The sequence below is a fragment of the Oryctolagus cuniculus genome, chromosome 1, assembly GCF_051225735.1.
Source record: "Oryctolagus cuniculus isolate XC-2025 breed Fujian yellow rabbit chromosome 1, ASM5122573v1, whole genome shotgun sequence".
Lineage (NCBI taxonomy): Eukaryota > Metazoa > Chordata > Mammalia > Lagomorpha > Leporidae > Oryctolagus > Oryctolagus cuniculus.
The window spans coordinates 176,216,743-176,244,536 of NC_142867.1; the positions used below are offsets into that span (position 1 = coordinate 176,216,743).

The 27,794-nt window shown below is 35.5% G+C and overlaps 1 protein-coding gene across 50 annotated transcripts in view; it reads right to left on the reverse strand.

The window, feature by feature from the left end:
- The window catches only part of MPDZ (multiple PDZ domain crumbs cell polarity complex component), a 182,874-nt gene that overhangs the window by 113,418 nt on the left and 41,662 nt on the right, over positions 1–27,794 (reverse strand). For all 50 annotated transcript variants that reach the window (XM_089316996.1, XM_070052001.2, XM_089316857.1 and 47 more), the window contains 7 exons: positions 9,417–9,626; positions 8,544–8,683; positions 7,708–7,921; positions 6,808–6,936; positions 4,681–4,890; positions 1,241–1,355; positions 841–929 (listed from right to left, as the gene is read on the reverse strand). In XM_089316996.1, the coding sequence (XP_089173122.1) occupies positions 841–929; positions 1,241–1,355; positions 4,681–4,890; positions 6,808–6,936; positions 7,708–7,921; positions 8,544–8,683; positions 9,417–9,626 (1,107 nt within the window). The remainder of the gene's footprint in view (positions 1–840; positions 930–1,240; positions 1,356–4,680; positions 4,891–6,807; positions 6,937–7,707; positions 7,922–8,543; positions 8,684–9,416; positions 9,627–27,794) is intronic.

Consider the following 27,794-nt stretch of genomic DNA (forward strand, 5'->3'; position numbering starts at 1 on the left):
AAAGGTTTTGGTGCAAAAACTTTTTGGTATTCATCCATAGCTTTTTTTCACAATATGCATTTTTCATGAATTTTTGAAGGTTCTTCATATGCATAGATTCTGAAAATTCTGCAACAAAATAAACTTCTCTCTCAATTCCTTTTTCTATGAACTTTAAATATATTTTCTTATATCCAGCTTTTCCAAAATTTATCTGACCAGGTAAATGGTAAATGGTCCCTTACATTTGTGTTTCGGGGAGTAGTTTGGGAAGCCTAGTATTCATTGAACACTCAATGCTGAACTGAAGGATGTATTCTACTGTATACAGCCTGAAGTAACCAAATGCTTTAAGAAACTGGTATTACCAAGATAACAATAACAGCTTGATTTTTTTGAAGACTAAATGGATCTTTCTCTCATTTTTATTTATTCTTAGAGCTAAAAGAAGCTGCCGTCATGAAACCAATAATATTCTACTGATTACAAGAACATGCACACATCCCAATTCAGATTTGAGTACCTTAACTGTCATGGCAGCTACTCTTTACCTTTGCAGTTTGTATAAGTACAGTACAAATGTAATATCAATGTAGCAAATTCATTACACCCAGATACTGGATATATTAGAAATTATTAAGAGGACTCCCTTTAGAATTGAGGTCTGTAAAGTTTCTATCCAAAGCTCTATTTTATTGCCACAATATAGTAAACAGAGTAATTGTGACAGCTTCCCTTCACATTACCAAAGCAAGCTTAAATCAGCACAGGGTTATTTTTACTCTCAAAACTAAGTAAATTGGGAGAATATAAAATGCAAAGGTGAAAATTAACACAGTTATTAGTAAATGAGAAACTTACTGCTATAATTTGATCTCCAATTTGGATTCTTCCATCATGTTCAACAGCACTGCTTTTGGTAATGCTCTTTACAAAGATTCCTGAAGGTTCTAAGGTTAAAAAGAGGTTATTTTTCACTTATTTTGCACAGCACAAGCAAAGAATAGCCATCCTTTACTCTCAAATGAAGCTCTTGTTTTGGAGAAATATATTTCAACAAGCCGCACAAACTCTCTAGCAGAAACATAGGCTACAGGATAGGACAACTGTTTTATGTCTTAAATATGTCACCTAAATTATTCCTAAGAAATTTTTCAACCACTATACTCTATCTGAAAAAAAATATTAATGTAGTATTTCATAAGACATAGATAGTAGAGGCAATCGCCAAAATTAAAGAAGTATTTAATTTTAAAATTACCTAATTTTTTATCTCCAATGTAACCAGCAATGGTAATTCCTAATCCCTGGACATTTTTCGTGAGTTCTACATCAAATGTCTCATTTTCTTCACTTTTCTGAGTAGAGGCATCAACCTAAATCAAACCAATTAATATACAGAGAATTAGATGTGTAGGAAGTTAAAAAATATATACAGCCTTAATTTATGAATCATGTGGTTTAATGTATCACAGAGCACCGCTAAAGAGTTAATAGTAGAGATCACTCTTTCAATCAAGACACCATGGACTGAGAATCACATTTTAACTCAGAAACAAGTGTCAGGAATAAGGCCCAACTCTCCATATCAGAGAGATACATTACTGTTTGTTTATACAAAATTTTAGAAAGCTAAGTTTTTTTAATTGGCAATTCTATTTTCAGAGATGGTTAATTTTTGTTTCCAGGGGAATTAGGATGTAGCACAGTTGAAAAAGCAAATTATTTTAATTCAAACCAGTAAATTCAAATCTAGCTTTGCTAGCTAATCTCTCTAAATATCACTTTCTCTCAGGAAAAGACAAACATCTACCAGTTCAGCTACCATTTACTGAGCAGTTTTTACTGAATAGGCACTTGGCATCTCTTAGTTCATTAGCCCTTATCATAATCCACCAAGGTAAGTACAATTAGTTTGTACATTTTTCAGTGGGGAAACTGTGGAATAATAATCTTTTTAAGGGCAACCTGGAAGCAAAAAGCAATCTGTAGAAGCAGAATTTAAATCCAGATAGTCTGGTTGTGGAGTCCCTGCTCTTAAATGATAAACAGTGTGTAAAATCTCTAGTAGAATACAGAGGTTGTAATGCTATCACATTAGCTGATATTATTATCTTAAATTTAGAATTGATGGGTAACACCGTGAATATGGGTTAATAATCTATCCTGCAGAGACGATATTAACAAAATGATGAGTTATTCTGACAACCACTGAAATTCACCATAGCAGTATTTTAATTTTTTTTTTTTTTTTTTTTTTTTAGGGGCCAGTGCTGTGGCATAGCAGGTAAAGCCGCCTTGTGCAGTACCGGCATCCCAAATGGGTGCCAGTTTGAGTCCTGGCTGCTCTACTTCCAATCCAGCTCTCTGCTATAGACTGGGAAAGCAACAGAACATGGTCCAAGTGCTTGGGCCTCTGGATCCATGTGGGAGACCTGGAGAAGCTCCTGGCTTTTGACTTCAGAACTGCTCAGCTCCAGCTGTTGTGGCCATTTTGGGAGTGAACCAGTGGATGGAAGACCGACCTCTCTCTCTCTTTGCCTCTGCCTATCTAAACTCTGCCTTTCAAATAAATAAATAAATCTTTAAAAATAAATTGTCCTCTTATTTGTTTTATAAATTCAAACTTTAGTATGAAAAACTATTTACAAGAAAGTGTGCCTTTCCACATGAGCATCAGTCATGCCTGGAATGACAGCTGAAAGCTGGTTTCTCAGATGTCAGCTTCTCTAACATGTGGAGTTATTATTAATTGCATGTTAGACTGCAGGGCACTGGTGGGCTGGTACAATATTCATCAATAAGCTATTGGTAATACATATTAGTGTGATGTTACAGATTCTACAGGGAATCCTAAGATAAATAAAATCAAGATTATAGGTTCTAATGGACATGCAGCTTGGGGCTAACTAGTAATGTTTTCTGCTTTCCTTTAAACAAACTTTGTATCTCATTGACAGTTCACCTAAATGAGATATAATTTTACAGTAAAGTTTGATTTTTCATTGCACATAATTATCTGTGCAAACTTAGCAAAAGTTTAAAGTTTAGATAATTACAAGAAAATGACAGGATGAAATCTGCTTCAATTGAAACAAATGTGTTTTCTATTTTTAATAAGACTTATGCGAGTGCTATTTTAGAGGGTGGCAATTTGACTATCGAATGGTTTTAAAAGGGGCACAAGCTTCAGAAATGATGATATGCACAGAATAGATATTTTTCTAAGCTTTCAATTACATCAAGTAGTTTTCTGTATTGCATTCATTTATATGTTGCTGAATAAAATGTTTTGTTTACCACAAAAGAATGTCATTTAAATACTTCCATAAACAAGCTTTCTTTAATTCTTTATCAAAAATAGCAACCAAACTCAATCCTAAAATCAACAGAATCATGGAAATTTCAAGTGTTCTAATAAAGTTTCAAAGGGCTTGTGGAGAAGGTTAAGATATTTAAAAAAAGAATTTGTAGCCAATGTTTAGAAAAACTTTAATAGAATAAAACACAAATGCATTTTCAGCTAGGAAGAGAATACAGGACTTGCACTGGATATAAAGCTCATCCAGAAATTGGGGGCAATTCCATTATTAAATCTTTAAGAGATTTCTAGATAAAACTATTTTGTAGATATTTTCATCCACTGTAGTCTGTGGCCAATAAATTAGCTGAGAAAACTACTACCTGCCAATAATTTCAAAATTTTCATTCTCTTTTCATATCAAGAACAAAGATGGAATGTTTTATCTATGAGCCAAGCTTTTGCTATAAGACCCAAAGCCTAACTTTTGTTTAAAAAATTATGTAACGAGGAGAACAATGACTAGTCATTAGAATCTGGTAACAGTTCTAAGACATACCTTAAGACAATAATAATAAAATATTTTAATAAGCCTTATTCACTCCCATAAAGCCTACCTCTATTTCTCAAACATCCAAAACAAAAACGAGTAGACTGAAAAGAAGATGGTTGAAAGGGAATGATTAGAACTGTGACCTCCCTTAACGAAAGCCTTCTAATTAAGAGAAAGAATTAAACATTTTGGGTATGAGTTGCTAATTTTGCCATGCTTCAAAAGATTATTCTCACAAATGTGCTGCTTAGAAACAAAAATGTGAGGACCAGCATTGTGGTTCAGTGGGTTTAGTTGTCACCTGTGATCCCAGCGCCCCATCCCTGAGCGCCAGTTGGATTCCCGGCTGTGCCACATTACTCCAGCTCCATGCTAATGTGCCTGAGAAAGCATAGGAAGATGACACAAGAACTTGGGTTCATGGCTTCAGCCTGGCCTGGCCCCAGCACTTGCAGCTCTTTAGGGGAGTGAATCAGCGTTTAGAAGAACAATCTCTCTCTCTCTTTCTCTCTCTCTGTGTACATATATACATATATATATGTTCATGTGTGTATGTGTGTATATATATGTATGTGTATGTATATATAAAACTCTGCCTTTTAAGAAATAGATGGATTAAAAAACAATATGAAATAACAATGTGCACTTCAGTCCATTTTCATCTCTTTATACATGATGAATGATTAATAAAATATTACTAGTGCTGAAGCATCTCAATATTAGAATTTGATTCTGTTCTTTTGCACTATATATGAACAACAGAAAGGAATTCCAGTTTCTAAATCAACAACTCTGTCATCTAACTGCTATGTCTCAGAGCTTCACATGAACTGTTTTACCTACTCACCCGCATCTCTGGTGTAGAAGAAGGGGAGGAGGAGAAGGTAATGCCCAAAGAGGAGGGTGCAGCAGATTCTTCCACAGCACCTCTTGCAATCATCAACTTAACTCTGTTTCCACATTGCCTGAGGACTTGTGCTACCTGCTCACTGCTCATTCCTGCCAGGTCTGTGTCACCAATCTTTAGAATGTGGTCTCCACTGCATAATCGCCCATGCTGAATAAAAACGGTGAAGAATTGGGACACTGTTATTGTAACTGCATCAAAGAATCCTAAATGAGGGGGAAGGGAATAATAAACCCTGGCATGCTATGGGGTCAGACATTTGGCTCAATGGTTAAGACACCACTTGGGGTCACTGCATCCCATGTCAGAGTGCTAGGGTTCAAGTCCAGGCTCTGCTTCTAAGTCCAGCTTTGTGCTGATGAACACCGTAGGATTCAGCACCTGATGGGGCTCCAGTACTTAGATTGCTGCCATCCATGTGGAAGTTGGGAATGAAATCCAGAATCCTGGTTTCTGCTTAGACCAGCCCTAGCTATGGCGAGCATTTAAGGAATAAACCAGCAGACAGAAAACCTCTATCTGTCTCTGTTTCCCTCTCTGTGCTTCTTCTCCTTACAAATAAATAAAATACAAATAAACCTTTAATAAAAAATTTAAGAAACATGATATAAACCACCAGGAAATATTGTATTAATGCTGCAATTTTCTGTCTGGTCATTTCAATTATAAGTGTTCCCAGACAGATGAAATCCTTGAGAAGCTAAAATTTCAAGCAGATAAGGGGAGAAAACATGGGCCTTATCAACCTCCACACAAGTGTCATTCAGTAAAACTTTCTGCAGTGATGGAACCATTCTCCACTGCCCCATACTGCAGCGACTAGAGACAAGCAGCTACGGAGCACGTGAAATGTGGCTAGTCCAACTGAGAGACAGAACTGTCATTCCACCTAATTTTAATTAACTTGAATTTTAAAAGTGACATGTGACAAGTAGGTACATTATGGGAAAGTGAAGCTCTATGTTAAAGATAAAGTGTATATATAATTGCAAGTATCAGCTGGGGAAATTTCATTTGACATTGTGAGCTGCTGGCTACTGTCTAAAGCAAAGACAAAGTTTTCAAGCAAAAATTTTCACATTACTGTGCTACTGTTAACACCTCTACTGATAAAATTTCCAAAAGAAATTTCTCAGAAACCTGATGTCCTGACTTAACTTCAAATACACGTGTAAAAATACAGATTTATATATATTACAATTAAGGCAAGAGTTATTTAAACTAGCAAAATATGTCAAGTTAAAAGATAAATCATAGCTGGGGCCGAAGCTATGGTGCAGCAGGTTAAAGCAACCACCTGCAGCGCCAACATCCAATATGGATGCTGGTTCGAGTCCTAGCTGCTCCACTTCCAATCCAGCTCTCTGCTGTGGCCTGGAAAAGCAGTAGAAGATAGCCCAAATCCTTAGGCCCCTGCAGCCATGTGGGAAGACCTGGAAGAAGCTCCTGGCTCCGGGCTTTAGATCCACGCAGCTCCAGCTATTGTGGCCATTTGGGAGTGAACCAGCATATGAAAGACCTGTCTTTCTCTCTCTCTGACTCTGCCTCTCTGTAATTCTGCCTTTCAAATAAATAAATATTTTAAAAAGCCAATGCTTCAGTAAACCACTGTCATGATAAAAATAGGCTCTGCTCATATGCAAAGATGATATCAAGGACCCTTTACTAAGGGGGCAAGTTAAATCTTATTTTTTTCCTCTCAATAATGCAGCATTCTTTTTCCATAAAATCATGTGACTATAAAACAGCTGACTAAGTTTATAAATACGACTTACACAATACAAAGAGAAGCTACCTTGGCAATGGCCAAAAAAAACAACCCTGCCTTTGGTCTGTTGTGCTAAAGTTTTAAGTTCATTCTCTATAATTGTATCTTAAGATAAATGTCCCTTTCTGAAGCTTTATCTCCCAGTTCTAAGAGGGTATTTCATGGTGAACACGATAAAACAGAAGATTCAGTTTCTCTGACATTACCTAAGGACAAAGTTTGCTCTCTACAGAGCAGACTATAGAGATGCAGCTGCACTGTTTCGTAAAATGCCACAGAAGACCTATGAAGCAGCTTACCTGATCAGCTACTCCTCCAGGCAAAATGGTTTTTACTATCACACCAGTTGCTTTTCCTCCTATGATGCCAAATCCCAGACCAGATCCGTCATTCACCAGTTCAATAGTTTCCACATGCTGCCAGTGAACCTAAAAGCAAAGCTCCTATGTGAATTTATAAAACACTAAAATTTTATATTAGAGAGGATATTTTTGTGACCAGTATTTCATTAACATCAAATAACTGAATTCAGACATAACAATGAACCCTAACAATGGCCCTTTTGTTTAATATACTTCCCTTTCAATAGACTGTTACTGCTATTGATAAAAGCCTTTTTAAAACTGTCAATACATCACTATAATGATTGCATTTCACCAGCTGAAGATGACACTGATCTGCAAGGTTCTTAAAGAACTTCTTTAACACACACACACACACACACACACACAAGGAAAGGAAAGGAAAAAGATTAAGGGGAAAAAAAATCCTGTCACCCTCAAAATGAATGTCTTCAGCATAATCCTGCCTTGGGGCAGGATTCCAAATTCCATGATTTTTTAAAGTCACTGACAGCTAACTGTAACAATATAATTGTATAATTTACAAATCAAAATTATATCTGTCTACAGATAAAAACTGATTTTTTTAAAAGGACTACTGTTTTGTTTTTTTCTTTTTTCTTTTTTTGGGAGGAATGCCATCAAATAAAAAAATGACACAAAGAAAAGTAAAGCTTGTATTTGAAAGCTGTTTTTGAATCATATTGAAATCACAAATACTCCAGGCTAGAGGGAGAAAAAAGAATAAAAAAGCAAACACTTAAGAAGTACAAAGAATCTACAGGAATTAGAAAGTGTGGACAACCAGAAAGAACTAGAAAACAGGTTAGGTTCCTTCTGAAAGTCTTAGATACTCACCGGATTAGAGTGAGCTGAAATTGTACTGGCTGCAGATGGAGAACGGGAAACTATGGGGCTGATAAGTGGAGGCAAGGAGCCTCTGGCAATAACCAGCTGGACAGTATCTTTGGCTTTCTGGAGGATGCTGATAGCCTGCTGATGAGTAATTGTCTGGTCAAGTGCCTGCCCATTGATAGCAAGGATCTGATCTGTCTCCTTCAATCTTCCATCTCTATCAAAGATGCAAAAGGGAGCAAAAGATATTTGACAGATCTCAAGGGAAATTACCTTCTTTAAAATTTATGTTCAGGCTAGTTTTAATACTGTTTCCTAATTTCCACACTTTTTAAAGCTTTTTCATGCAGTTCTACTTAAGTGATCAACTCTCTTAAGGTAATTCCATAGCTATCCCCTAATCAGCTAGCCCCATTTAAAAGCCATCTTTATTTCAGCTGCTCATTCAACCTCCATTTTGAATATTGAATACTGCTCTCTTCTAAAAATGAAAGTGCAGATGCAAATATTCACTTGTTGCTTTGATAATATTAACAAAGCTCAAATTATCGTGAGTGATTACTAGTACAGTAATTCTCAAATCTCACCAAAAGAGCCCATTTAATAACAATGAAAATAATGTTATCAAATTTTTCTTACTAAAATGCAATTGAGTTAATGACTATATTTAAAAGCTATGCTCATTTCAAAAGACTTGCTATTTATCACAACCATGTAGTCATTTCTAAAAGCTCATTGGTAGTAGATTACATCCAGGTTTTTTCTGTCTGACATTGATTTTTTATTTCAAAACCTTCTGAATGTGGTATCAAAAACAGAAGATGCTGCAATGGTCTCACCTGTGAGCCACACTGCCCTCCTGAACTTCTTGTACAAATATTCCCAGCTCACCCCTGTTTTCACTCCTTAGTCCCACAACACTAAACCCAAGGCCTCCACACGGAGGTTTGAGGAGCTCAAAAACTTCTACATGGCGACCCTGGTCAGGAAACAAAACAGGAAATAAAATCAAGAGCCAATTACTGCAGAAACAGTCTTCTTACTCGTAGCATTACTTTGTTTAAATTTTTTAAATGTTTTAAGATAATTTTTAGCACACATCACCTAGAATGAGATGTTTCATTTGTACTAAAGAATAGTTCCGGAATACAACATACATTGCTCAAGTTAAAATGTCTTAATAGTAGAGGACATTGTAGCTCAGTGGGTTAAGCCACTACTTCTAACACAGGCATTCTGTATCAAAGAGCTAGTTCAAGTTGCAGCAACCCCGCTTCAGATCCAGCTTCCTGCTAATGCACCTGGCAAGGCAGCAGACCATGGCCCAACTACTTGGGTCTCTGCCACCTATATTGGAGAGCCAGATGGAGTTCCAGGCTCCTTGGTTTTGTCCTGTTTCAGCCTTCACTATTGAAGGTATTCTTGGAGTGAACCAGTGAATGAAAAATCTCTCTCTGTGTCTGTGTCTGTGTCCATATCTATCTCTGTCTCCATCTCTCTCTTGCTCTGTCACTCTGCCTTCCAAATAAATAAATAAGAAAAAAAAAGTACTTAAAAATATTTGAAGCATCCAAACTTCCACAAAAGCAACTTTGATTCAATTTTCTCAGATGTTATAAACATTACTGTATTCTTCAAATTATGCAGAACTTGATTAAACTCCTCAGATAACTATATATTCTACCACAACTAACACAAAGAAGTGTTCTTACCTGGGCCATATTTTTAATCAGCTGATCAAATTCATCACAAGCTGGCTTTCCATTAATGTGTGGAGCACCAGATGCTGTAAGTGCTTCCAGATTCCCATTACTTGGGGATAATAAAAATGATTCACTTTGCAGAGTAGGAATTACAGCTGGACTAAGATGAGGAATGTGAGCATATTCAACATCTGAAGTTGTACAAGTTGCAATGTTTACCTAAGAATAACAGAGATTAATAATAATTTTGACATTCCATAAACTATTTCATAGAAACATTCCAAGAAGGATGATAAAGTACAGATGAAATTCCAAAGTACCCCATATCCTTTCACCCAACAATTTCAAGAAATTTATTTCAGGAAAAAAAAAATCAGAATACTATACTAATACATGTATACAGGAATGTTCAATGTAGCACTACTTATGAATGTGAAATTTTTTTAAAAAATGAATTATTTCCAGTGTTCAATTTCAGGATATTCATTAAAACAGACATAAAAATATGTATCACAGTCCTAAGCAAAAAAGCTATTTATCAAACAACATGAATAATATGAACCAATGCACATTCCAAAAAAAGACATTTATATATATTTTAAACATTTTGAAGAATAGGTACTGGTTATCTCTGACAGACAGGATTCCAGGGGGGTCATTTACTTTCTACATTGCTTGTGTTTTTATAATAATGTGTGAAGGAAAGAAGTTTGTCACTCCCAGAGAGAGAGAGCTGGACTTTATCACCAACTATTAAAAACTAACTTCTAAACCTTGAAATTTCCCAAATCAGGGAGAGTATCATTGCTTCTCATGATGAGCCACAAGACATCATGACGGAAGCCCAATTTCTGAATCTAAGTTCAATCATATGAGCAATCAGCCAATCATAGCCATTTAATCACACCCTAATTTAATCAAAAGAAAAAACTCTGGACATCAAGCTCAGGTGAGCTTCCTGGCTTTGTAACACTCCATATACATTATCACACACATATACTGGAAGCACAACATTTCTCCAGGAAAACAAGAGCTGCACATTGGGAACACTCACATACTCCATACCATGAATCTCTTTTCTTCGACTTTTTTTTTTTTTTTAAAAGATTTATTTATTTATTTGAAAGTCAGAGTTACACAGAGAGAGGAGAGAGATCTGACATCCACTGGTTCACTCCCCAGATGGCCACAATGAGCAGAGCTGTGCCGACCTGAAGCCAAGAGTTTCTTCCAGGTCTCCCACGCAGTGCAGGGGGCCAAGGACTTGGGCCATCTTGTACTGCTTTCCCAGACCATAGCAGAGAGCTGGATCAGAAGTGGAGCAGCCGGGTCTCGAACCGGCGCCCATATGGGATGCCAGCGCTTCAGGTCAGGGCATTAACCCACTGCGCCACAGCACTGGCCCCCTTCAACTGACTTTTAAATTGAGTCCTCTTCTGATAATAGATCATAAACACGAGTAATATATTTCAGAGAATTCTGTGAGACCTTCTAATAAGTTATCAAAACTGAGGGTAGTTTCAGGAACCTCCCAAACTTGCAGTTGGTATCAGAAGTAAGGGTGGTCTTGCCCATCCTTTTCCCTTTAACTTTGCAGCTGGACCTTAACTCTTTCCAAGTGGTGTCAGAAGTGTTGAGAGGGGTCGGTTAGCTGTCTGCAGTCCCATACCCTAACTCTAGATACAGAGATATAAGTGACAACAACAAAAGATCATACCATTTTGGGGGAAAAAAATCCTAATTACTTGTGTGTTCCTGTTGCAATGAGCTCCAATTTAAAGTTCTATAATTAATAAAGCAGTACAGTCGGTGTTGATTTTGTACTTCTCTAGGGTACCACAAATGTGACTTTTTAGACAGGACTATAGATCAGAAAGATTGCTTTAACCACAGCTGGCTCACTTTCTGACCTTCTCTCCTAGCACTGCCTCTCACCCAGCAAGCTCCAGCCACGCTGACCTCCCCACTGCCAAGTCACTCCACTAGTCTGCCCCAAATACCTACATGGTTACTTCTTTTCTCCATTCCAATACACCTAAATGCACCTCACAAAAGGCCTATATGGACAACCTTACCCGAGACAGCATTAGTCATTATGCTCCTTGAGTTTACCCTGAACTACCTGCCTTCAAGGCAGTAAGCACCACCTGACAACACCACTGTTGTCTTGGAGTTCCATGCCAGTTGGTGGAGAAAAACCAGAATGTGAAATTCTTTAGCAGCAGAATGACTATTGCATTTTCTATGTCCTCAGCAGAGTTAGGGTTTAGTATACATTTGCAAAGAGTGGATGATTAGCCCAACAGTTAAGATACTCAGGTATCTACACCAGAGTACCTGGGTTTGATCCCCAGCTCCTGATTTCAGCTTCTTGCTGAAGTAGACTCCGGGAGGAAACAGGTATTGCTCAAGCAATTGGGTCCCTGGCTCCCATCTTAAGCATCAGCACAGGCCCAGGCACTGTAGGCATTTGGGGAATGAACCAGCAATGAGAGCTAGCTCTCCCTCTCTCTCCCTCTCTCCCTCTCACTCTCTCACTCTTTCCCATCTAATATATGCAAAACAAATGTTTATCCACCCTTTAAGCACCTACTCTAACCCAGTTTCCTCAAGCAACCTTCCAAATACAATTGTCTTCATTTTACAGATAGATGATACAATTACACAAACTCACACACCTAATAAGTAATTTGTGCCCTGGACTTTTTTTCCATCACATTGCTCCTATTATCTTTGTAGTACACACAAAGCATACAGAGACATTTATGAAAATATGACTCTATGTAAAAAAAAGCATCCACAGATAGATATTTCACAGTATATCACCAATCCTTAAATGAGTTTGTTACCTGTTCTTAAAAATAAAACAAAAAACTCTTTAAGTTGCCATAATTACCAAAAATTCCACGATTATACTAGCTATCTACAATCATAGATTAAAAAGAGATCAATGTGTTGAGAAGAGGCTTTTGGGAATCCTTTCAAGTGCTTATTTTTAAATCTACAGCAGGCATGATCAATTATTATTTTTTCAAAAGCAAGCTTCTGGTGCCAAGACTGATTTTTTTTTATCCTGAGCCATGGCAACTCCAGTAAAGTCTGCCAGCAGAAGATACACCGCTCAGGTTGAAGCAGATGGCATAATGAAATCTGTGACAGGCTGAAGATCCCACACACCAGGACCTAATGCCTATGGTATGTTTGCATAGGAAAAAATATTTGGACTTCTGATATGGTAAGCCAGAATGAACAAATCCCATTCCAAGAATAGAGAGTCTATCTATAAAAATTAACTACTGTGTAGAAGCTTTGATACTATGGGAGACCAAGCATGAAGGCATTCCAAGAGTAAAGTTACTAGGAGCAGAATAGGTACAACAGTGTAACATGAGAACCATATGAATATATTTCATATCAATTGTATTCTACTAATTTGTTAATGTTTGATAAATGTCAAGGAATCCTCCTGCTTCCTCTGAGCTCTTGAGATTTACGTAATACAAAAGCTAAGATAACAGAGTTCACTAATTTCAAAAATATAATTGACATTTAATCACACAAAAGTCTTATTTTAAAATCTGCAAACTGTCACACATAGGAAAAAATTACAAAAATACCTTTTAATTCTGCTGTGACTGTTTATTAAAGTGGCTTTCTGAATTCTCTTTGACAAACAAGAATGAATTTTATTTGCCTTGATGAGTCTGTTCATAGCAGACATGCTATAAATGTTTAATAAAAAGATCTTGACTTCCATCCCTGGTTTATGGAATACAAAACAAACAGAAGCAAACACAAATATCTGGTGATGTTTATATACAGATAAACAATCTGTATAATTTATGGAAGTTGCTAGTAAGTGAGCAAAAGTCACCAAATAATTATCTGTTCTCTGTTTAACTTCTGGCTCAGTATCTCAGTCTACAAAGGGCTTTTATGTGCTTAGTAAATAAACATATATTAACTGAATTTATGGATTTTAATTAGTACTATTACCTAAAACATAACTTAAATGATTATTGTGCAAATTATTCAAGTAAAATGTTTGCAAATTCTTTGTAAAAGGCAGATGAAACACCTACTCAAGAGTCTGAGGTATGTAAGAATTAGTCAGAATCAATTAGATTGATTCAGTTATTTCAAAAGTTCAGATAAAGCAGAAATCATTACAAAGGATAAATATACAACTTAAGCCCTTTGTTCTAACTTAAAATATATGTATGTTCAATCATTAATACCTTGATACACACTTAAGGTGTACTTGAATATGATTACAAAAATGAGAGGCCTCAACCTTAATATGTAAACCTTGCTCACAGAAATGGTATTATTTTTTATTTCAGTCTCTTTAAGAGACCGAATTTGGGCACTTGAAACCTAACTTCATTGAGGAAATCATCTAGATTTTTATGAGCTATTTTCCCAATGTTTTATAGTTTGAGCAAACATAACTAATCCAACAACAACTACTTTATCAATTCACCTCCATAGTTTTCAAAAGAATTTAAATGATTTTTCATAAAAAACTACTGTCAGTGGGGCCGGCGCTGTGGAGTAGCAGGTAAAGCTGCCGTCTGCAGTGCCAGCATCTCATATGGGTGCTAGTTTGAGTCCTGGCTTCTCCACTTCTGATCCAGCTCTCTGATGTAGCCTGGGAAAGCAGTGGAAGATGGTCCAAGTCCTTGGGCCCCTGCACCCACATGGGTGACCTGGAGGAAGCTCCTGGCTCCTGGCTATGGATCTGCGCAGCTCCAGTTGCAACCCCCTGGGGAGTGAACCAATGGATGGAAGACCTCTCTCTCTACCTCTGCCTATCTTTAACCTACCTTTCAAATAAATAAATAAATCTTTTAAGAAAAGAAAACTATTGTCAGAAAAAATTATACCATATAAGAAGTCATTATAAAGAAGTATTAATAGGGGCTGGTTCTGTGGCACACTAGGTTAATCCTCTGCCTGCAGTGCTGGCATCCCAAATGGGTATCGGTTCTAGTCCTGGCTGCTTCTCTGCCAATCTATCTCTCTGCTGTGGCCTGGGAAAGCAGTGGAAGATGGCCCAAGTCCTTGGGCCCCTGCACCCGCATGGGAGACCAGGAAGAAGCACCTGGCTCCTGGCTTCAGATCAGCACAGCTCTGGCCATTGCGGCCATTTGGAGAGTGAACCAATGGAAGGAAGACCTTTCTGTCTCTCTCTCACTGACTGTAACTCTACCTGTCAAATAAATAAATAAAAATCTTTTAAAAAAAGTATTAATGACAAAAATATTCTTAAAAATGATTTTCTCACAGTTGCACACTTAGCTGGAAAAGCACAGCAACTAGAGTATACGAATGGACATCTAGTGAGTGCCCTGAGCAGCAGTTACTATGTCTTACAGAAGAAATGGACAGTGTACTTTCATTTAGCAAGTTATTCTTTCGGAGGTACACTAAGAGATCTGCCTCAACAATAACATCCCAAGAAAATAAAAATTCTTAGCTCATCTACAATTAAGTTCATCCTATACAAATAGCTATTTCAGAGTAACTCTTCCACTGAGAACAATTGGAAAATGTGTATAAGAGCTGTATAAGTTTTTTTTTATCAAAAAGAAACCAATATTTCCATCATATTCTCTTTATGAGAAGAAAAGCACTGAGTCCAGCCCACATCAAAGGATAAAGGTTTATAAAAGAATGTGGATATCAGAAGGCAGAGATCATTGGTATCCATTTTAGGAGCTCACAAGCACAACATATTAAAATAAAACAGCTGAAATCCAAGAAAGAGAGACTATCTTAACCACTAGAGCAAAAAGGAACCTTATCCTCAAAGAGTAAATACTGACTTCTCATGCAAAACAATGAAAGCCAGATGTTAAGGAATAATTAAAAAATAAAAACAAAACCTAAAAACCTATGCATTAAATGCCCAACATCTTTACAGCACACACCCAAACATTATTCTATACTGTTGCCTCAGATTTGTACAAAAGTCAATTCTTGGACAGGAAAGAAAATGACCTAAGATAGAAGAGCTCAAGTGAAGAAAAGATTGATGAGAATAAGAGTTCAGGTGTGAGGAAATCAGTTGGAATTCCCTATCACACTAAATATTCTAGAGGTGTAGACTGTGAAACATATGTGAAAATAAAGCATCATATATTTACACAAAATATAGGATTGGGACAAAGGGAGTTGAAGTGTTTTAACTGTCTTGCATTTTCTAGGAGGTATGAATTAAAACAGAATCAAGTAAGTCAAGGACACCTACACCTCATAAAGATATCCAGGCTATCTAAAGAAAATTTAATGCCTAAAAAGGCTAATGAGAAAATGAGAAAAACACAGATATTTCACCAAAGAGCAAAGAAGGATGGCAAATAAACTCACAAAATATGTCCAGCACATTTAGTCATTAAAGAAACGCAAATTAAAAACACAAACAAGTATCACGAACAGCTATATGCATGGTGTGGATATGGAGACACTACACTGCTGGCACATTGCTGCTAGGAAAGTAAATTGATATAGTCCTATTGAAAACTAGTTGGGTATCCTGAAAAAAAAAAAAAACACTAAACACGTGTTTACCATACACTGCACTAACTGCACTCCTGGATAGTTATTGTAGAAAAAGAAAAACCTATGGCCACACATAACTCTGTGAAAAAAACAAAAGCAAAAACAAAACTACTCACAACAACTTTAATAGCAAAAAGCTGGAAACAAATAACATGGCCCTCAACAGCTACATCCATATCATGGAATACTACTCATCAATAAAAGAAACTAAATATTAATATACAAACTTGAATGAAACTCAAGGACATTCTGCTATAAAAGGGTTACATAAAGTAAAACAATACAACTGTCAGAATAACACAAATAAATCTACAACTGTCAGGCTGAATATCAACAAAAAAACTCCCAAAGACATGCTATTCACCAAAAATTCAAATTAAAGAAAAAAAAAGTACAGTAAGAAGATAGAAAAAGATACATTACACACACTGAACAAAAGGACAAAAAGTATTAATATATTAATGTATAATATAAATAAATAGTAATATTAATAAGTATCAGAACAACTTACAGATGTAAAAGGTCAATTCAGTAAAAAGATCAACCTTACTAATCTAAAACAGTTTCTCAAAACATGTAGGAGAAGATGAGCCACAACCCCAAATGAGAAAGAAATTGAAAATCAACAGAAATTTTAACACATCTCTCTCAGTAACTGAAAGAATGGACAAAAAAGTCAATAAAGATACAGAAAATCTAAACAATATTCAACAAATGTTGAACTAATTAAAACTTATGGAATTTACTCAACAACTGTTGAATAAATTTTTCTTTGCTGTTCACTTTTGCCCAAATGTATATTATTTTTCCTTTCTTTCTTTTTGAGAATACAAGAAATACTTAGCTAAACAGAGTACGGCAGGCCGGCGCCATGGCTCACTAGGCTAATCCTCTGCCTTGCAGCGCCGGCACACCGGGTTCTAGTCCCAGGCGGGGCGCCGGATTCTGTCCCAGTTGCCCCTCTTCCAGGCCAGCTCTCTGCTAAGGTCCTGGAGTGCAGTGGAGGATGGCCCAAGTGCTTGGGCCCTGCACCCCATGGGAGACCAGGAGAAGCACCTGGCTCCTGGCTTCGGATCAGCGTGATGCGCTGGCCATGGAAGCCATTGGAGGGTGAACCAACGGCAAAGGAAGACCTTTCTCTCTGTCTCTCTCTCTCTCACTGTCCACTCTGCCTGTCAAAAATAAAATTTAAAAAAAAAAAAAAACAGACTACAGTTAGATTATAAAACAGGTCTCTACAACATCTCAAAGAATGATATCATATAGGGGATGGTCTCTGATTACAGTGGAATTAAATAAGAAAACAACTCAGAAAGCTAATATGAAAATTCAAAAATGTTGATATATGAGGCCAGCATTGTAGCACAATGAATCAAGCCACTGCCTGCTCTACCAGCATCCCGAATAAGCACAGGTTCCTGTCCCAGCTACTCCTCTTCCCAACCAGCTCCTTTCTATTGTGCCTGGGAAAACAGCCCAAAATGGCCCAAGTGCCTGGACTCCTGCCACCCATGGAGACTCAGATGGAGGACCAGGCTCCTGGCACTGGCCTGACAAAGCCCAGACCACTGTGGCCATTTAAGGAGGGAACAAGAAAGACTCTCTCTTTCTCTTTCTTTCTCTTTCTCTCTCTCTCTCTCTCTGTCTCTCTCTTTTTCTCCCTTGCTCTCTCTGTAACTCTGTCTTTCAAATAAATATCTATTTTTTAAAATGTTGATAACTTAGGCAATATATTTCTAAGTAAATCATAAGCCGAAGAAAAAAATAATTATGAATTTTAACTGATAATGAAAGTAAAACATAAAAATATTGTGGGATGCAGCAAAAGAAGCACCTAGAAATACATTTATACACTTAAATGTTAAAAAAAATTCAGAAATCAATGAGCAGAACATCTAATCAAAATGCTAAAATAAAACAGTAACCCAAATGTGGAAAAAGGAAGAAAATAACAAATTTGAGCAAAATGAACAACACAGAATTATAAAAAAAATTCAACAAGCCAGTAATACTTGTCTTCGTGAATGAAAAAACTAATGAAACTGATAAACTTCTAGCAATATTGATCAAAATAATGCAAAAGATTTAAATTCTCAAAATCAGAAATAAAAGGTGCATAACTAGAGTCTATGGGTATGTAATTAACAAGCTTGTGCAAAGAAAACTTTTTGAAAAAATTATATGAAATTTGCTGAAAAACAAATTTATCAAAATGTCAATAATTTTGTATCTATCAATGAAATTGAATCGACTATTAAAAATTTTCCTCCTTCAAACACAAAACAAAACAAAAACAGGTCCAGATGGCTTCACTGATAAATTCATCCAATTTTTTTTCTTAAATAACACCAATTTTATACAAACTCTTTCTGTGACAGGAGAGGGAACTGTTCACTACAGTTTGAGGCCAGCATAACCTTGATAGAAAACTCAATGAGGACATTTCTAAACAGGAAAGCTGTAGGCCAATCTCCCCCACACATAGAAACAAAAATACTAAGCGAGACTGTCAATACACTGAATCCAAAATTACTCAAAGAAGATAATGATTATGATTATGCTGGGCATGCCAGAAAGGCAAGGTTGAATTAACATTTGAAAATTATTAACTTCAACTCACTAATTAATAGAATAAAAGAGAAAAACAAGACCTGCTCAAAAGATGGTAGAAAAAAAAAACCAGAGACTAAAATCTATACCATCAGCACTTCTTTTCAATTTTAAACTCAAAGTTCCAGGTAATAACAATAAAGCAAGAAAAAGCATTAAAAGGTATAAGGACTTACATTGAAGAAACAAAATCTGTAATTATTTTTAGATCATATAACTGTGCATTGTGAGAGCCTAAATAAAACTATAAAAGTCTACTAGCATTAATAAATTCATTTAATAAGGCTGGTGGAATATAAAATCAGTAGTTTAAAAATCAATTATTTTCCTAGAAAAAAGAATTAGAAACTAAAACTGTTTTTTCGAGAGGCAGAGACAGAAAGACAGAGCTCCAATTTAGTGGTTCACTCCTCAAACGCCTGCATCATGCCAAAGCCAGTAGCCAGAAATTCAATCCACATCACCCCCACGGGTGGAAGAGACCCCGACTACCTGAACCATTACTCGCTGATTCCCTTCATCAGCATTCACAGGAAGCTGGAATTGGAAGCATGGCCCACGCTTGAATCCAGGTACTCTGATATGGGATACAAGCATCTTAACTGGCAGTCCAAACTCCTGCCTCTAAAGCATTTTTTTAGTTCTATCTAAAATATAGTAGACACTTTTGAAAAAAACAGCCACAGCAAAGGATGCGGAAACAGATCCATACATAAATGATTACTTGATTTATAACAACAGAAATAAGGACTTACTTTTCAATAAATGGTCCTAGGTCAAATTTTTGAATAAAATTATGAACACATATCCACAATTTTTATTTTAAATTTTGAAGATTTATTTATGTATTTATTTATTTATTTGAAAGGTAGAGCAACAGAGAGAGGCAGAGAGACAGAGAATCTTCAACCCACTGCTGATTCACTCCCCAAATGGCCACAATAGCCAGTTCTGGGCCAGAATGAAGCCAGGAATCAAGAACTCCATCAGATCTCCCACACTGGTGGCAAAAGCTCATGTACTTGAACCTCCTCCACCACCTTCCCAGGCACATTAAAAAGAAGCTGGATCAGAAGAAGAGCAGTTGGCAGCCAACTTCCATTAATGAAGAGTTTGAGAAACTGAACTTTATGAACCAAAAAAACAAAAACAAAAAAAAACAAAAAAAAAACACCTGATCCTTTAGAAGACACAATTAGGGTATAAAAAGGCCAAACAAAAATGGAGGAGAAAATAGATGCGATACAAATGTCCATCAAAGAAGCTGTATTCAATATATGCTCAGAACTCTTGTAAATCCATAAGCAAAGTATTGGTAAACCAAAAAGCATATATATACGAACATCTGAAAAGATGCTCAACATCATTAGTCATCAGGAAAGTGCAGATTTAAAAAATAATATGGTACTATAACATACTCTCATAGTGGCTAAAACTGGCAAAAGTATGTGTAAGCAATGATGTGAAATAACAAGGCTTATTTTACACAATAGTAAAAGGTCAGTCTATGATCACCTTGGAAAAGAGTTTGGCAGAATCTCCAAAAGCCCAAATGCATCACTGATTGACCCCACTCTGAAAACTCAAAACAATTTAAAACTTTCTAAGTACCAACATGATACCACAGGTGGAAAATTCCACACCTGACCTCATGTATAAAATTACCTTCAGGCTGTGTGTGTAAGGTGCATTGGAAACATAAGCGTATTCCGTACTTAGACTTGGTTTACAGCCCCTAAAATGTTCATTATATGAAAATATTCCAAATACCCTCCAAAAAATCAACATCCCCACAAAGGAATATTTTAGTTTGATGTACTTTAGGATCCAGAAGTTTCACCCTTATGAAAATACCCAAGAGAAATTCATACTTACAAACATCAAAAGGTAAGATTAAAATGTTCACAACAACTTCATTTATAACATCTAGAAACTGGAAAGAATTGAAATCAACAGAAGAAAGGACAATTATATTCTAGCTTATTCATGCATTGGAAAATGAAAAAGAATTACAGTTACAAACAAGAACACAAATGAATCTCATAGACACAAAGTTAAAACTGAAAAAGCAAAGCACAAGCATAAACTCAGAATGCATTTATATGAAATTCAAATACTTCTCTATGAGATAAATGTCAGAATTGTTTCCTTTGGGGAAGAGAGTTAAGATTGAGAGGGGGTACAAGAAGGTACTACAGAGTGCTGGTAACTTTCTGCATTTTGATTTAGGTGAGGATTACATGTGCCTATTAAATTTATAATAATTCCTTTAGTGACACAATTTTTCTGTTTAATGAATGTCATTTTCAATATTTTTTGAAGATTGCAAAATACATAATCAGAGGACAGAATCTGGGCATTCTAATGAATGACAGAAAAACCATTCTAAAGTAAGCAGGTAGATGCGACATACTTTATATATCAAGCTACACATTCTGTTACTCCAACTCTGAATTTAAAGTTTAATTAAAGTTCATCTGAAAATGAAGCAGAATATAGGAACTGGACAACTGGAGTTGAAGCTCCGAATAATACTGTGATGGATGACTTGACACAGGCTTTATATGGGTTCGACTACCTAATCCCATTCCCAGAATGAATTATCAAGTAAAGAAAAATTCTGGGCAAAGACGTTCTCATCTCTACAAAACATTTATTATTTTTCTTCCATAAACATTATACATTTTCAGAACTTTGAGTCATTTAATTGCACACAAAAGTATAAGGAAGGCCGGCACCGCGGATCAATAGGCTAATCCTCCACCTGCGGCACCAGCACCGCGGGTTCTAGTCCCAGTTGGGGTGCCGGATTCTGTCCCGGTTGCTCCTCTTCCAGTCCAGCTCTCTGCTGTGGCCCGAGAGTGCAGTGGAGGATGGCCCAGGTCCTTGGGCCCTGCACCCACATGGGAGACCAGGAGGAAGCATCTGGCTCCTGGCTTTGGATCAGTGCAGCGCGCCGGCCACAATGCGCTGGCCATAGTGGCCACTTCGGGGGTGAACCAACGGAAAAAGGAAGACCTTTCTCTCTGTCTCTCTCTCTCTGTCTAACTCTGCCTGTCAAAAAAAAATTTGAAAAAGGAAAAAAAGTATAAGGACAAAAAATAATTACTATGTTACAGTTTTACACTAAAATAGTAACCTATGCTAATACAGAGTGATGTAATTATGAGATTTCAAAATTATAAATTGGTTTTATTCTTTTTCAATAATAAAATCTATCCTGTAAAATTAATGGTACTCTAAAAACACTTAGGCCAATGTCTTCAATATTTTGAACATATAAGTACAATATGATATGATGCATTTAATTTTAACAGAAAATATTTAAAATATGTAGATTCACTTTACTAAATCTGCTACAAAATATCAAAATATTGACATTATACTTCATCTATCCCTTCTGGATTGTTAAGTGAAAAGAAAATATTATTAGCTCTATTTTAATGGTTAACATCAATCTTTCCAGAACTACCCACTCAACTGACTACCAAAATGATTTCTTAGGATCAAACTTAATTTCCTAAAGCATATTTATGTAGATGATCAAAACTTGGTTTATGGGCTTATTATTTTGGCTAATTTTGAACAGTATAGTATGACAAAAGAATAAAATGACCCAAATGCTTATGTATATATGCTAGATGATTTCTACCATCTAAAAGCTAAAATATGTTTTCTTGAATTGTGACCAAGAAAAAATGATCATTGCTTTTGTAACCTTAGTTTTGCTAGATTGTAAATAAAACTAGAAACACATATTCCTACTTTAATATCTGAAGTTTTAATTTATTCTCTACCCTTTAACACGTGGAAATAGAAAGCACTCTGGGGAATTAGCTGTAACAGGTGCACCTCTTAGAAATGCAAACTTTTTTTTTTTAATCTGCACCTTGTCTTTCCTTCTTGTAGAGCAAGAAATTTCTTGTGAATTTACAAAAATGCTATAAAACATTCCCTGGAACTGATCCCAAATATGAAATGCAAAGATGGATAAGACACTGAGAACATTAAATGAAATACAACATCTAAAATGGTAGTGATCACACAAATTTTTTTTTTCACATAATAGGACTCCATTTCAAGTTTGAAACCTAGGGAGGCCTCCATTCCCATAAATCTTTCAGTGAAACACTGAGTAGAGCAGAGCTCTGATGCATTATTGAACAGGCAAACCCATGCACAGTAATTGATGGTGGCACTCTGATTTAATGATCCTTATTTTTAAAGCTAATTAAAGAAATTGAGTTGCATGTTCAAAGGAGATTAGCTTAATTTGACAAGACTATTCTGGACATAAAGTAGCTTATACCTTCTGAACTAAACAAGCTAGAAATTGGAATAATGAGTTTTAAGGAGGAGAAAACATTTTTAGATAGAATAAGCATAATTTTACATGTTTATGAGACTTTCCTTTCATTCATCCAAGTATTTACTGAGCATCTAAAATATCTGACGTTGGGCTGTAGGTGATGGAGACAGTAATTAAAGTGACAGAATGGTTTCCATAATCACTATGTTAGATATCCAAAAAAATTACTCCTTGAAACTTAGTACACTCAACTCCTCAGAAAGGATATATTTCTTTTCATAGCTATAAATTCTCAAATAGCAAAGCAGACATGGTCTAGATCCCAAGTTATAATTTATAGATACTCTTAAAGCAGTCTTGATATCATTGGCTGATAAACTAAAAAGATTAGTCTATTAAATTTAGAAAATAATTCCTTAGCTCAAGAATGTTTAAGGAGTCATTCTGAGTAATCAAAATGTAAATTTTCAGCACCTGCCCCCATTTAGATACAAATAGAGTTTCTGGGGCATATTTGTCTTGAAATTCTCCTGTGATAAAAAGGATAAAGTACTAACTGTAAAATTTAAGATGGAAGTCAAAGAACACTTAAAATCCCAAGGAAGGAAATTAATTACACTATGTAAGACTCTTGACTTTTTCCTTTTGATATTTCAGAAGTATATGTGTGTACTGATGATCAATATTTAATCTAAAGCAAGGCAGACTGTTGTAGCCTATAAAATGGCAAGCTCAAGTACAAAACTATAGACGTTGTGTTTTTATACTATCTTGTCGAATAAAATGATTAGTCATTTAGCAATCTGTTATTTCACAATGTTTTTAGTTTTCAAAGTTCACATCTATGAAAATTTTATTCATTCTTGTAATCACAAAATACTTATAAAATCAATCCACAAGGCTTACTGCACTAAAGTATCTGCTCATGCAGCAAAACGCAGAGTACTTTGTGTATATTTTCTAAATTAATTTTTTAAAGATGTATTTATTTGCTTGAAAGGCAGAGTTACAGAGAGAAAGAGAAAGAGAGAGAGAGAGAGAGGAGAGGCAGAGACAGAGATCTTCCATCTGCAGTTTGACTTCCCACATGGCCACAATGGCTGGGGCTGGGCCAGGCAGAAGAGCTTCCTCCGAGTCTCCCACCTGGGTGCAGGCACCAGAGAACACCAGAGAACATCCTCCACTGCTTTTGCAGGCACATTAGCAGGGAACTGGATCAGAAATGGAGCAGCCGAGACACAACCAACACCCATATGAGATGCCTGCACTGCAGATGCAGTTTAACCCACAGCGCCACAGCAACAGCCCCTGTAAATTAAATTTTAAGGAAGGCCCATAGCACAGGAGCTTTTAGAAATACCATCAAGTGAACAGATTCAGATATTTTTCTTCCAATTTCACAAACCATAGATAAATATGTGAGTAATTATGTGGAAAATAATTTGAAGTTAAATGTCACATTTTTGCTCTAATCTCTTTTCATTATTGTTAAAAAAAATTAAGTTTGCAAGTAGAAAAAATTTAAGTCCTACAATGATGTAAATTATGCGTTAACAGCATTTTTTAACCTGTTCCTAGAGTTTCCATTCTATTCCCAGAGATCCTAATGTTAAAAATGATGGGTTCTCAGGAGAAGCACCTGGCTCCTGGCTTCAGATTGGCGCAGTGCGCCAGCCGCAGCGTGCCACCAGAGCGGCCACTGGGGGTGAACCAACGGAAAAGGAAGACCTTTCTCTCTGTCTCTCTTTCTCTCTCTCTCACTGTCCACTCTGCCTGTCAAAAAAAAAAAAAAAAAAAGAAAAAAAAAGAAAGAAAGAAAGAAAGCAAGAAAGAGAGAGAAAGAAAAAAAATAATGGGTTCTTTTCTCAAATTTATTTGATCTTTGGGTAGTATTTTTCTTTCTTACCGTTATTATAATGAGGACCTGAAAAAAAAAAAAAAAAAAACAGAGCACAAACTTTTTTCAGTTTCTCTCAAGAAAAATATGCTGTCTCCCTGCCATTTAAATCACTTTATAAAGTTCTTGATGAAATAGAAAAATTGATAATATTTTAAAACAGTATTTCTTAAGAGCATATCGTTTTAATATTCAGGATTTCAAAGTGTTAGCAAAATAAAGTATTTTTGATGCATAACAAAATACATGGCTATCTTGAACCAAAGCACTATTTTTGAGTTGCAAGCTGAACTAGCCACTTTTTCTAATTATCATATTTGAAATAATGACTAAAAGTATGGTTATGCAGATTCAGTACATGAAAGACATTTTCTCAAAAATAAACAAAGTAAGCCTGTCACTTCAGGGAAAACAACTGACAGCAATTGTTGCCAATAATAAAATTTGGGCTTGCAAGTGAAAATTAGAATTGTGGAACATTTGTATCTGACACCCTGTGCCTGACACCTTCCCATAACTTAAAGACTTCGTTGATAAGATCCCAAATGATATTAGCAAGTATAATTTTTATATTATATAATGAAATATGAAATGTCATTTTTCCATTTTTCAAATTTTCCAAATGGTCAATGAAATATAAAATTATGCTTCAGTTAGAAACAAATCAGAGCAAGACAGGCAAATAGATGTTACAGTAACAAGAGTGCAAAATATGCATGGATTTGGTTTTAAATTCTACACTCCAATTAACTTTTAAGTAACTACCCAAGTTTTGGTACACTATCAAGTGGAGACATACACTATTATCTAAAAAAGGAATACCCTGCCTGTGAAGTCAGATTTTCTCCACACACATCAACTAAAACAACAAATACAAACAATTAAATGTAGAAGCATTTTTGAGAATCCAGTTTTTTTCTATCAAGACACAAATTGAAGAAATGTGCAAAAATGTAAGCCAAGCCATTCTTTTCATGCATTTTTAAATAAGTAATGAGTTTACTACTAATTTTTAAAATAATTTAATAAGTAATTTAATTCTATCTGAATTTCAATGTTTAATACTGATAGATAAAATCAATCAATAAAAGCTCTTTATGGTCCTTAATAATTTTTAAAAGTATAAATCAGTGATGAGACTAAAATGTTGAAAAATTTAGCCTTAGAATTTTAAATTTCACTAAGAAGGGGAAGTAACAAGAAAGGAAACAAATATTTATTGAGTGCTGATAAATATTGATTTATATGCTTTAGACCTTTTAGATTCATGTAATTTAGTTCCCATTTTACAGCTAAAAGGAAAAAAGAGAGACTCAGAAGACTGCATATATGAGGGCTCATCAAAAGAATTCATAGAACATGTGTATTTAGAAAAAAAAAAACTATGCATAGATTCCAAAAATTTTTACACCAAAATAAACTTATTTTTTATTTCCATCTTCCGTGAATTTTTTGAAGTGTCCACTTATATATTCATCTTAAGGATAAACTCTTCCTCAAGATCACCTACTAATAGATATCAGCATCTGTATACAAATCTGGGTCTTGTCTGTCTCCAGATACTTCTAACCACATTAACTCATTTTGAGATCAGATAAGCATAATAAGTCCTCATGTCACCAGGGAACCCTTACATTATGTTCTTAATTAGTTAAAAAGACAATAAAACAAAAGTTCTGAGATTAAGGCCTAGACTCTAGTCAGCCTGCCTATGTTCATATACAAGCTCCACCAATTAACTTCTCTGTCCCTCCATTTCTCCAACAATAAAATGAAGACAATCATATTACCTACTTCATAGAAATATTGTAATAATGAAAGGAGCAATCTCAATGGAATAGCTCAAGGCACATAGTAAGGATTTAATGCACATGAATCTTTACGGTGGTGGTGGTGGTGGTGGTGGTGGTGGTAGTGATGATGACAACAATGATTGGCTTATCTTTTCAACACAGTGATTAATAAAATTATAGGTCTCCAATATAAATTCCATGATTGGATTAATTTATTTTGTTAAAAACTAATTCTCTGACAAGGAGAGATAAATATTTAATGCACAATAACTTTCAATATGTAATAATATTCATTTACTCATTAATTAAGCAATCTTTTCATAGCTTGGGTAAAATAATATAAGGTACACGTTATTCAAAGATGAACACTGCATGGATTTAATCTCTAAAGTAGTACATGAACTTCAAACAAATCTGAAACACAATTAATTCTAAAGCTCTTTTCATGCTTGTTAAGAACAAATGGCAAAAGGAACTAAGCATGTACACCACAGTTTAAGTCTGTGTGTTTATGCATATTTGCAGAATATCTATTCTTTATTTAAATCGCAACAATTCTGTGCTTTCTTAGCCAAAGGAAAAGGATTTAAGGAGGGGTAGACAATGTGGCTTCCTGGTTCCAGCTGTTACAGCCATTTGTGGAGTGAACCAGCAGATGGAATATTTCTGTCTCTCCCTCACTCTCTCTTTCTCACTCATCCAAATAAATAAATTAATATTTGTTAAAAATTATATTCAGAATTTAGCTTGACCAAAAAGTGATTCTTTTTAAAGCACAATGAAATTCTCCATCTCAAAGCACAGAAGGTATCAAAATTAAGTAAATTGATCTAGCTGAAATCGAGACAGTCAATATTTTAATGACTGAAAAATTCTAAAACACAAGTGACATTAGAAATTTTTCAGTTTTCCTGTCAGTCCCACATTACAGAAGATAAAACTGATTCACTCTTTACAATCTAGAGAAAAATAAAATAAAATAAAACCTACAGACAAGCATTAATTCTATGGAATTGATAGGGAAGAAGGATGTTACTTGTGATACTGCTTCTCCATTCCACTATTTTCTTTTCCAATTCATTCACTTTACCCTTAAAATCTAGAATAATTATAAATAAAATTAGAATGAAAGTTTTGGCTTATGTTAAGACTCATTAAAATTTCAGGTAACAATTTAAAGGAGAAATGGCAAATCTTAATGAGTTTGAGTTTTT